The sequence below is a fragment of the Brugia malayi genome, assembly GCF_000002995.4.
Source record: "Brugia malayi strain FR3 genome assembly, contig: Bm_v4_Chr1_scaffold_001, whole genome shotgun sequence".
Classification (NCBI taxonomy): domain Eukaryota; kingdom Metazoa; phylum Nematoda; class Chromadorea; order Rhabditida; family Onchocercidae; genus Brugia; species Brugia malayi.
In genome coordinates, this window is record NW_025062475.1 from 7,373,799 (window position 1) to 7,386,207 (window position 12,409).

Below are 12,409 nucleotides of genomic sequence, written 5' to 3' on the forward strand. Positions count from 1 at the left end.
GTCAAGGATAGTAGAAGATGCAGAGAAGCTACGAACACTAACTGATATTTCCAAAAAGAATCGGAAATCCAGTACCTTTCTGGATTTCCGATTCTTTTTGGAAATACTTGTAGATCCCCAGACTACCTTCATGAAAATGGACTAGTGATCGTGTTTCTGCTATAGGCATAATAACCTTAAACATAAAAATTCTCTCCCGTTATTAGAAAAAGTAAAAAACAAGTCACTGCTACTGAAGAAGTGAGAAATAATGAAGTGTCAAATTCATAGCATTCCTGTACACCGAATGGTATCTTCTACAAAATAGAAGAGAAATTCATCGTTCTCTGAAAAGGTGGGTATAAAATATATAAAAAGTACGGTAAAGGATTTATGCAGAGAATAGATAGATCTGTCTGACACCCATAACTCTATAATTGATTTCTTTAAAAATGTTCCATCTGCTTCCTAATAGTTGTCTTACATTATTAAGCACAGGAAATACATGGTTAACAGGTCACCATATTTATTAAAACATGATTAATCGATCCCTTCCTGTTGCTGTACTCAATGACTTCACTGAGTTTGACTTCTTTTTTATTCTATCTACTAAATGGTCTGTGATTAAATATATCGCATGTCATAACCTATTAAAAAATGCAAAGGTAAAATTGGTATTTCAAAATCCATCGTTTTTTGACCTTTTCCTTTTTATATGAGAGTTTTGTGACACACCTTCGTGTTGAATTAACTTTTTCTTTTTATTTGAACTCCAATGCTTCACAACCAATCAATTTATATTAGAAACTGCATTGAAAGAAATGTAACATAATTCCAAATTTAATCAGTTCTGATCTTTTACTTGCCACCAATATGACGAGAAGTTTTAGCGCCATATTTGTTGCCCACTGCGAAATCAGCAAATTCTCGAGAAAACCTCATGTGGAAATCGTACACCATATCTGGAGTTGGCAGAGCAAACTCTCTAAATTGTTCATGTTTCTTAAATTGCATGAGAATTTGTCAGAAATCACCAGCGATAGCAAAAAAATTGTTTAAAAAAGATGTCTCTGAGTATAGCACTTCTAGTTTTAACAATTTTTTACGCTGCAATCTGCTCAATATACCTCACTGGAAGAGAAACTATTTCTTTAAAATTTTGTATGAAACTATTCGAGATATATATGTTATTAATGCCTCTCGGAAATATACCTGTTACTAATTAAATAGATCTCTTTAAACATTTTCCCCTGTCCAATTTCAACCAGAAATGAACTTACTCAACATACGCAGCAAGCACTATTTCTGCGACCACAATAGTACCACATATCCGGAACAAATTCTTCCTACTTACTTGGAGAGTTTCCTGATTGACCTTTGCACAGAATCTGAGTACAGATGACCTCATTGTTGTCTATGCCCTAAAACTTCATTTGTCAACTACTTATCTCTCATTACCTGTCGCCTGTATTGTCTTTCACAGACTCACAGTGAACGAACGAGAGAAGAGGGAACACTGCGCGATGATCCATGTTGTCCTCTCATACCAATACTGATTATTTCATTTCCATCTTTAATCTCTGAAGCTACGCTATTGTCAAACTATCTCACTAGCTAGCGTCTCTTCACTTCAAACTCTCTCTTCCTTTCTCGTTGCTGTTCTTTGTCACTTTGTTACTTTATATGTCATCCTTGTTGTTTCTGAAACTGTATGTACTGATAGAAGCTGAACTAAAGATTTGTGTGGCATAGCTAGGAATCTGCTAATTAATCTGTCTTAATAGGATTGCGACACACGACACTGTTTTAGTTTTGTGGAGAGAAGTCCATCCCACTCCAAAATTTGTACTGTTTCGTATTTGCACACTAAAGTTATCATTTCTTTTGAATTAATCCTTTGAATCCTTAGGGTTGTATCTACAATAAATGGCTCAGATTCATTGCCACAATGGCAGAGTGTACATTGCTGCGGGAAGAAATATTTTCGAATTTGCTTTCACAATTGATAGCATTTCTTCGAAGCTGAAACTCTGCCGTGATATTTTAGTGCCATTTAAGGGCACCGCAACTCGAAAAGAGAAAGATCAGGTGAATGATTTGTCTATAGGTTTCTTAATTTACTGGTACTAAATTATAAATAATTGGACAATGACTATATCTTTAAGATATTGGTCTGTCTCACCTTCTGCTGTTTTCAGCATGCTTCACGTCATTGTATTTAGAATTAGAATGCTTAAATACCCATTAGTATTTGCACAACTAATAGGTGTTTCCATTTAAGACTTTCATATCTTTGTTGTTTAAGTCTGTTTTCGAATTTCTAATCAGGGAGAAAAATGAGTACTCACTAAATTTAGACTGTTTCAGTTTGCCTTAATCGTGTACTGTTCGTTTTTTTTTTTTTTTTTTTTTTTTTTTTTTGGAAAACCTGAAGTGGTTGATAGAAATGAATACTAAAATCATGGCAAAAACATTTTGAGATTCTGGCAAGTACACTGAGTAAAGATGGCACGTTATTCGCGGTCGCTACTACATCAAAAGAATGTTTCCTGTATAATATTTTAAAAGACTGGATAGAAGTACGTCCAGCGCTGCAACTGCCAAAAGCACCAACAGCCGTGATTTTGGATATTTCGGAAAAATTTGTAATTGTTTCTGATCGAGCGGGTAATGTTCGTCGCTATAGCTTGTATGCAGAAAATTCAGGAAAGAACGATGAATTCACTGATAGTTAGGCTTTTACATCTATAATTTTAAATGATTTAAGAAAGCTCGCGTATCTTTCTATTTTAGCTTTAAATCATATTCTGGGATCAAGTTATGTCGTGCATTATTGTTTCCTTTAGTTTTCAGATGAAGGAAATTGTGAAGGTGAACTTCTGCTAGGTCATGTATCGATGGTCCTGGATATTGATATGTCAAATGACCGAAGGTTCTTGACAAGTGTTGACCGTGACGAGAAAATTCGTATTTCGCATTATCCTGAATGTTATGTCATACATCGCTTTTGTTTGGGTCATAGCTCATACGTCAGTTCGATTCAGTCAAAGGACACGTTGCTTTTCTCTTCAGGTAGATTGTTATCCTAATATTACGAAACTGGATGTGGTTAGTAGTTTTTATTTGTTTTGTTTTTGTGTGATAACAATTATTCGATATAGTTGTTGTGATAACAGTTACTTTTTTTAGATAAATTTGATGTAAATCATTCAAATGTTCGTCCAGTTAAAGAATTGTAGGTGGTGATGGTACTTTAAGAGTTTGGAATATAGATGATGGAAAGCAAGTTGCCCAGTGCAATTGCCTTGAGAAAAAGGCAATTCGTCGTTGTAAGATGTTTCCGAATTACTCTTCGAAGGTATTTTCATCTTAACTGGCTTAACTGATCTAATATTATCTTTTTGCAAAACGCAACAAAATGAATACAAAATTTTTGGGAATCAAAAGTTTTTTGAAGTCTTTTGTTTTTCAAGAAATACCTTGCATATTACTTTTGGTCTGTTGTGTTGGTTGACAATTTTCGTTATTCTCCCTTTTCGTGTCATATGTTGCCATTGTTATTCTGAATTCTGCTCGATACGTTTTTCGCTTTTTAATTTAATTTATTTCCTTAACAAATAAATTATTGTTAAGCTTCGAAACTTGTAGACATTCAATAAGCTATGTAATTACTTACAGGGCATAAAATTGGCTGTGATTTTCGAACATTGTAAAACAGCACAAATCGTTACCTTCTTTCAAGAAAATAATGATTTCAAAATCGAATGCTTGACTTGTTCGGACTTTGTTATCGACATCACTGTAGAAGAAAATGGAATTTTTGTTTTTGGTATTACAAAGTAATTTTCTGTAACAGTTTTTTTTTTTTTTTTTTTTAGTTTAAACGGTATTTCCTGTCCTTCCAATTTTGGTTTACTTATTTTTACAAATTTGTAGGTCATCAGTTGTTTTCGGAAGATTGGATGATGGCTATCTCGAATCAGTTAGTGATATTGATGAATGTGTTGTAAATTGTTTAGGTTCAGTTAGGGAGATTTCACTACCATTGGAAAAAAAAGTTGGGTTTTATAATGTTGAAAATTATAAGCAACGTAAGACAGAGCGTATAAGGAGAAAAAGACGAAAATTGTCAGCAAGTAGTTCATATTAATTTTTTTTCCAATTAATTACGTGCTAACATCTGTCACGAATTTCAATTTCGCGAAACTCTAAATAAAATAAATTCATTAAAAAAATTAAATTAACCATTCAAATTATAAATAAATGTTAACAATTTTATGAACCACTTGACTAATTTTAGATCCTTCAGATTCATTTCTCATGCTTTTGTTTATTATCATGATTTAACTAAATTTACATACTCATTTTCCTATTCGATTCTGTAACAGTTCTTGTACTGTAATTGAATCTTTACAATTTTTATGTATCCAGATGCAACATTCGTTGTAATGTTTGTTATAAACCACTCCAATTCTTAACACATATTAATAAACAACGGAAGAAAAAATTAATATGTAATCTCTTTTTTCCCAAAAAGGAAACCGATAATAATGAAAAAATACTCTTTTTCCCTGGCTACTCTGTCTTTTGGTATTTTTCGTCTTAAAAATTTATATCAGCAAAGATTCAATCTAACTCCAATTTGATACACTGAGCATAGCGGACGCCAATAATTTTGTTCCCACGGTCAGCAGATAACACCACTGTTACTATATTACTAACAATAGTAAAGTATGTCGGGACAGTGGATATTATGCATTAATTGAACTACCTTTCTACAATCAAGGTAAACGCTTTAAATTCCTGGTTGTTATCAGAACCTTTCAAGACAAATTCATGACACCTTCTGCAAGTTATTCGATTGATAATCTGGTATACTGCATCTAATAATAAGGCTACTACATAAGCTACTTGCACATGAAGTTCGTTCCTAAAAATGTTGACAGCATAATTATTTAAATGGTTAATTATTAGTAACTCAGATGAATTATCATCAATCAGTCTTACTGCCGGGAAAATATTCACTACGTCACGTTAGTAGAATTTCATAGGACAATTATTTATTCAACTGAAGGAGAAACGAAGGTCAAACTTAAGTGCCTGCTGGACGCAGTTTCTCAACATTTGTCATAATGTTATGACTGTTATTCCGATATAATTTAACAGTACTCAGTGAAGTATTGGGTTATCATTTGCCTTGATAAAAATTGAACAAGTCTTGAAGCAGCTATTTATCAGATGTCTTCGTAATAGTTGCGTTTCTAAATGTAGAGTTAGGGAAAATCTATAATATAAATTTTTATAAGGCATTATTGATTTCAGCAACGTGTACGAGTGTATTAGTATGTCATATTTTCGTTTATTGCTCAAAGTTTATGTAAGTCTTAACGACATATAGCGATGATTTTCGGTATGAGAAAATGATTTGAAAGCAAAACGTGTCTTAATTTTACATGACATTTTCTGCAGAGAATGTACGTAACATTTACGGCAGTAATGCATTTATGGATATAATAGACTTTTATTTTACTTTTTATTTTATGTTACTTTTTTTTTTGAAATGCTTTTGCTACCCATTGATGTACAATTCGCATAATGTTTTAATGATTTTCAAATTTAATGAAAGATTTGCGTGAATAGAAAAAATCTAAATGTAACTTGCTGTCGGCTGAAAATGACGAATAACATTGTTACGTTTTGGTAGTGAAGGATTAATTAATTACGTGGTCTGGCATAAAATAGCAGAAATTTTGAAAAAAGGCAAATAGCGGCAATATCAATATCGTTAATAATGCTTACCTGAAAAGAAATCACAATTCAGTTGTTTTAAAAATGTAAAGGAAGTCTAGGCAATACGTAAGATGATCTCATGATTTCAGTCAAAGATTAATGTACTGCTTTGAATAAATCAGTGACTTTTTTAATTTATTACAAATTACATTTATCTGTTTTATTCATGGTAATTTGTTAAATGTTTCTCGAGAAAGGGATTCCTATTTCTGTCGAAAACTTTTATTTGAATAGTTTGGTATATCATAAACAAAACTTGTTATAGAGATTTATTTTTTTGTGCAAGACGGATGGTATATTATATAATAATTCTTAATCAAAAGAGAATAAAGATAATTTGAAGGAATTGTTTCCGATTTTGAATAGGACCTCGTAATTTAGCCGTAGTTTAGGAGAATCGTCAAGGTGTTCAAAGGAAGTCTTTAGAGACAGCCTGGTAACCAATTCACATAAGATATATTGGGTAATTTACAAAAGCATATTGTAATATAATCCAAAAAAGTCTGGTCTTATTATAGCGTAACGGCTGAAACGCGATATTATCAGATCGGAAGCATTTGCATATGTTTTCATTTCCAGTAATTTAACTATTGGAGAAAAGCATGGTAATTAAAAAAAAAAGGAGGAATTAGCCTAATGTCACGCTAGACATTTTAACACTTATTAAATTACAATTTATGCGAATGATCATTTGAGTAAAAGATGTTCACAATATAAATTATTTTATTATTTGGATATATTATTATAAGTTATTTCGAGGTTCTCGACACCCTGTCAAGCTTGATTTTGTTCATCTACTAAAATCGACCTATGTTGATTTTCGCTTATTGATGAGCTTTTTCAACATATAGTTTGGGAGTTTATAATTCACCATGGATGGGGAATGTCATCAGCTTCAGTATTATTTTCAATAGTATTTAACTATGATTCAGTAAGAAAAATAATGGCTGATGCAAATTATACAGGATACAGAATTATTCGTACGTAATTAAAAAAGTACACGTTCAACTGAATAATATTTCTAAGTAATTCAAATTAGTGAATCTAACAAAGATTTTCGGAGTACCAGAAAGAAAACATCTATGAGAAACGGGAAAACGGAATTATAATACGACTTTATTAAGGTGAATGAGCTGTAATCAAAAGTGGTACAACAGATTCTGAAGTAATTAGTTTCAAAGATAGAAGGAAATTTTCACCAGCTTCTGTTCTTTTGAATAAAATATTCTAGCGTAGCATTAGTTACAAAGCAGTGAAGTCGTAATACTATTTAATCGAAGAAAAAAGATGAAATTTTTTAACAACGGGAAAATAATAACTCACCTGGTTGGGACTTTATTATCTGAGATAAAATGCTAAGATTTGCATGCATCATTTCATGCTAAAGCAGTAGTGATTAAAGTTTCCGTGGTTTGATAACTGCGTCACTATCGATTACAGATATTTTAAACCCTGAGTTGAACCGATTTGAAATCTCAGTATCAGGTATTCTGGAAATGACAGATTTTAGTCTTTGATCTGACCCAAACGAAGTCGACGATCTGGTTCTTAGCTTCTCAGTAAGCGAGTTAATTAATGCAACTTTCGCGCCTTTTTCAGGTGAGATTTGTTGAGCAGTCCCCTCATAATATGGCATTGATATTGATGCTGCTTCATTATCATCTAAAACCAGAGCCATTAATTGCATCCTTAATATTAAATAAATTTCTTATCCCTAAAAAAAAAACCCCCAGAAAATACTAAATTGTCTCATAACCATTTTAATGGAATCAATCACTGGCCATTCAGTTCCTTTGGAACATTAATTGCTTGCAATCACTTAGATAGATGTTACAGAAGAAAATCAACAACAAATAGTATCACATATGCTTGGAATAGGACGAGAACAAAAAAAAATTGAAATACCGTTTTAAAAAAAAAGTAAAAAAAAAAACAATACCGTTTTCATCCCATCTTGATGATCTCGATTCACTGCTTGTCACGAATTGCTTCGATTTGGAATCGAAAATAGCGTAAAATCGAGAGGGCATGTTCTTCGATAGCTGAAATAAATTATAATATTATTTAATTCATCTATCCCGGATACCTTTCTTTGGCTTATTTTTCAACTGCACCCTTGATCCTGCTTCAATTCAACCTTGCATCTATTCCTTTTTAAGTTTCAATTTAAAACTGTTTCTTATTTGTTTTAATTTATAGAAATATCGATTATGTAATAACAAGCTCATCTGTGGTGAAATCGTGTCAACTGGAAAGAGAGGTAGTACTGATGTGTTCTAGGATAGAGACACTCTATAAGGTGAAATAATTATCCGAAAAATTCCGTACTACTTCCCTCCTTAAATTACTGCTTTTATTACAATTTTTATTCGCCGATATCACATCATCATACTTAATTTGCTTAGCTACGTGTTGCGATTATATTACTTCACCTAACATTGCTCAGACGAACTTTACTGCACGAAGAATTAATTAGTTAGAGCCATCTTCTTTATGATACCAACATCAATTGATAAATGTTTATTAATATCTCATCCAAATCATAATGAACTTGTTAGAAACCGAATGCTTTATTAAAATTAGCAAAATTTTTGTGAATCTATGAACTTTTCGTTTGTTTTAGAGAGAATCAATGAACAATCTCAGAAAATAGCATTTGGAATCATTTCAGTTGTAATCGAATATTGTTTTCAATTGCAAAAACTAATTTAAGCGCGGTTTAAAGTCTGATTGAGATTTCAAAGAGAAGAAAAACTTCAAAATATTTCTTAATCAGAAAGGTAATCGCTCACTTTGCTGTTCGCAGCAATGATAGGCTTATTAATTGCTTCCAGTTTTTGCTGCCCAAAGTAACTTCGACCTGAATGAAGCTTTTGTCGATTGTTGCTTTCATGCAGATTTGATTCAACAGCTGCAAAATATTTTTATAAATGACATTCTCTGTCCTGTGATTACTACATGAATGTGACTATGACTCAGTTGGTGACAACTGCTAATAGTTGCAAGTAATTTAGTTTTCTTTCGTTCACTCTGGTCCTCAGAACAAACCAGATAGTGACATAGTCCGAAAAAAGTGGAAGTGAGAACATGCAGCAAAAGTGGCTCCTATGCTGGTATCAATTTCCGGTTTCCATGTCAAATTTGCTTGAGTTCAGTTTTAAGAACAAAATGAATGAAAGTAGGGACCTTGTAAACAAGATCACTTTAAAATAATAAGTTCTATCAGTGAAGAGTAAAAAATAAATTTGTAGCAAATCAATTTTCTATCAGTTTTCTGGATAAAAAATAATAATATCAAATTGTTTATAACTGATGGAATAAATGGAAAAGAAAAAAGCTAAGAATTCTATGTCTATGTACCTGGAAAATTAAGGAGCCTTTGTTGTGAATTTTTTCTGAGAAACACTATACCGGAAGACGGCATATCTGGATCCCTGACAAAAACTCTGGAATTCATGAAGATTTTAAAGTTCTTTCATTACTGAATAGAAATATGCTGGATTTAAATGCCCTCAATGACAACGATTCATAAATTGCTTTTTTTTCTTGAATTAAAACACCATAGAATAAATGGAAATGGAAATGCAAATACAAACCTCGGTGGAGCGTTTCTTTCAAAATTCTGCAGATGCTTAGGTATTACATAATTTGGATAAACAGGATGGTACAATATTAAGCTATCTACAGTAACGGTCGCGAATAATGTAGCTATCAGCGATAAGGTAAACATATATCAATAAAATGGACACAGGTGACGCTGAAAATATGCGAAGCCAACAGCAATAAGGAAATAACAGTACCGTTTATCACACGCACGTTCAGTTTAAGCTTTCTACCTGCAGTGAATATGCTTGGGTTATTGGATCGAATAGCACAAGTAAACTTTTGGCAAATTTATTTTTTGTCATAATTCCGATTTCGGAATTTATAACCTAATATTACCAGATTTATGTTTCCATACCAAATATGCTTCTAGTTTATACTTACCAAATAGATAAAAAGTTAATAAGACTCTGGAAAGCGTTAACTAAAAAGCGGAACTGCGTGTGTTTTAATGAAAAAAGTGCTAACAACATTTTAAAACACAAAAATTTGATGAAAAATTTTGTAGAAAAGACATATAATCGAATTTTTTTTGTGAGCTCTTAGAGAGTTTGACTACATTAATGGAAAAAAAAAAAAGGAATGTCTTTGAAATCAGTGGTAGTTGCATGAGAACTATGATGGCACGACGTAAAGAAAAGGAGGTAGGTGATATAACATATGAAACGCTTGCAAACATATTAAAAAGGGGGTAAATGGGACTGATTCGGAATTTGAAGAAATGTGTGTAAGACTGAATGGAAGATAAAAGAGCGCATGCACGGACAGGACGAAAGTTAGGTGACACTTTTTCTTCTTGATTTTGATTAACAGATATAAAGGTAGAAGAAAGAGGAGAAGGATGAAATAAGAAGGAGGTCAAGGGATGACAGGAATGCGGTCATCAAGTTAATAATATCTTGTGTGTGAAGGCTTTTGTGATTCGCATATTTTTCTTTGATCATTTCACTATTAATCCAAAAGGTCATCCTTTGTCATACTTTGCACAAAGCTATGTCAGCTCGTAATAACTGATGCTCCATTACTTAACGAGTGTTTCATGACTGAGAAACAGCTCAAATTTATTTATTTTTGCTTAGAAAACGAAGCTGAGCATTTCCACGAAATCCTTTACTTTTCTAATGCCACTAAACTCTCAAAATAGGGCGATGCCGCCACAGTAACTTAGTGATGTCGAACGACCCTGGCAGGACTCGAACCTGCAATCCCCTGATTAGAAGTCAGATGCCTTGTCCATTAGGCCACAGGGTCAGCCATCGACGCCACCACGAATTTTATGACGTCATATAGGATCTTATATTACTGGAATATGATCAATTAGTTGTATACTGCAGAAGCGATTAGACTGCAGGACGGTGAACTGCAGGGAGAGAAGAGAAGGGCTATTCAGACTTGCAAGGTGTGCGATTCGTGATTAGATGACATTTTGCATGACTGCTTGCAGAGTGGAAGGAAGGAATGACAAAGAAGATAGCAGTAAGGCAGTAATATGTATCAGTTTTTGATTTAAATTCAACTATTTCCCGATTCAAACGTTTAATAACTTCAGGAAAATATTTAGATATTCAATGGGAAAGATCTGATCGAAAAGATTGAAAATATGGAGTAATCGTAGAGAGATACTCCCTTCAGAAGACCAGAAGCTTCCTTTCCAGAATACGTTTGGAAATTTCACCTCCATATTTAACACGAAATTTGAATCAGAACTAGTGCAATCGACTTTTAGAAACATATTAATTCCAAATCAACCATATTTTAATCAAAAAGAATTTGAAATGTAAAAACAAGCCAAGGCTTGAAAGGAATTTTTAGGCTATAAAATATCTTACATAATTTGTTAACTCTGTTGCTCAGATTCACACTCATTGTTCAGCAAATCAGGAGAATACCGCTTTCACTGATTTAGACGAAGAAATAAATGAATGTGGACGGAAGAAGGAACATTTACCACATTAGTACGGAGGAAAGAAACAATGTAATTCCCAACGAATTCATCTTGCAGTCGTCAAAGAATTAATTCTTTATTTAAAAAAGTGAAAATAGTTTCATTAAAATGAAGTGATATTTCAGAGGATAATGAACAATCTCTTGACAGATATAATCTTGACTGGTAATTGAATAAACCACTGGCTTTATTAGGTATTAGACAAGAAATTCTCGATCTTATTTAGGAATAGATCAGGTTATAAAATATTACAAAGAAATGGTTTCAATTCTGAAGTTATTCCAAAATGACTCCATCTTCTGTTTTTTTGGAAAAATCGAACAAATTCTTTTCAGCTTCAAAATTTACTATGTTCAAGTTCATACCTGACGGTTCACTGAAAGATTCCTTATGATTGACTAACAATGGATTCCCAGTGGTATACAAACTATAGACTATTAGGTTTTAAAAAGTTCAGAAAAATGAAGTTTAATTTAGTATTTTCCATGTATCCTTTTTCATATATTCCTGATATTTCAAAAACAACTTAATCTAAGAGACATATAACTATGGTCTTCGGGAAATAATAGCCCACTAACAGTTTCTCGAGGAAAATCAGTGGTTTTCCTCGTTTTCGTTTTTATCGCTTTTCTCTTTTCATCGCTGTTGGACAAAATCTTCCTAACATCCGTCTGACATCTACCTTCTCCTTTCAAGTATGCTGTAATAACAGTAATAACACCCGGAAATACCATACCTTGTAACTTCTACAAGTCTTGGCAGCTTTTCCTCTTCTGACTAATTTAGAAACTAAGCGCTTTTACTCTAGCTAAGCCAAGACTTCGAAAATTTGTAGCAACGCATTTCATCCAAAACATTATCTACCAGTCCGTAGTTTATGAAATGTCCGATTTCTTACCACTGATAACTATAGAAAAAGATAGGTTCAGTAACACTTACGTGTTATTTGAATATAGAGCGAGCTTTCTCCATCATTCAGTCTGTACACTGCGCAAAATGTCATGGTAAGTGGGACTAACTCACCTCTTATAAAATTTGGTCATCAAATCATTTTAGCATCTATTTCCTTGCTCAGTTTAATCCAGTTTTATC

At 32.8% G+C, this 12,409-nt stretch overlaps 3 protein-coding genes and 1 non-coding gene across 4 annotated transcripts; 1 reads left to right on the forward strand and 3 right to left on the reverse strand.

Moving 5' to 3' along the window:
• Window positions 1-37: 37 nt before the first annotated feature.
• On the reverse strand, window positions 38-1,387 carry Bm10680 (Uncharacterized protein; the record flags this gene model as incomplete). Its single annotated transcript, XM_043076932.1, has 3 exons — window positions 38-175; window positions 917-941; window positions 1,260-1,387. 3 exons carry the CDS (start codon window positions 1,385-1,387, stop codon window positions 38-40), a joined length of 291 nt encoding a protein of 96 aa, XP_042932866.1.
• A 518-nt stretch (window positions 1,388-1,905) lies between these two features.
• On the forward strand, window positions 1,906-4,129 carry Bma-wdr-4 (Uncharacterized protein; the record flags this gene model as incomplete). The annotated part of the gene is made up of 6 exons (XM_001900336.1): window positions 1,906-2,067; window positions 2,460-2,709; window positions 2,833-3,051; window positions 3,219-3,337; window positions 3,658-3,818; window positions 3,916-4,129. The coding sequence occupies 6 exons, from the start codon at window positions 1,906-1,908 to the stop codon at window positions 4,127-4,129; spliced, it is 1,125 nt and encodes a 374-aa protein (XP_001900371.1).
• Window positions 4,130-7,165: 3,036 nt separating this feature from the next.
• On the reverse strand, window positions 7,166-9,499 carry Bm10681 (Uncharacterized protein; the record flags this gene model as incomplete). The annotated part of the gene is made up of 5 exons (XM_001900335.2): window positions 7,166-7,431; window positions 7,709-7,811; window positions 8,562-8,680; window positions 9,130-9,215; window positions 9,366-9,499. The coding sequence occupies 5 exons, from the start codon at window positions 9,497-9,499 to the stop codon at window positions 7,166-7,168; spliced, it is 708 nt and encodes a 235-aa protein (XP_001900370.2).
• A 1,051-nt stretch (window positions 9,500-10,550) lies between these two features.
• Bm14629 lies at window positions 10,551-10,623 on the reverse strand. The gene has a single exon. It is a non-coding gene; the product is annotated as a tRNA-Arg (tRNA).
• Window positions 10,624-12,409: the final 1,786 nt, after the last annotated feature.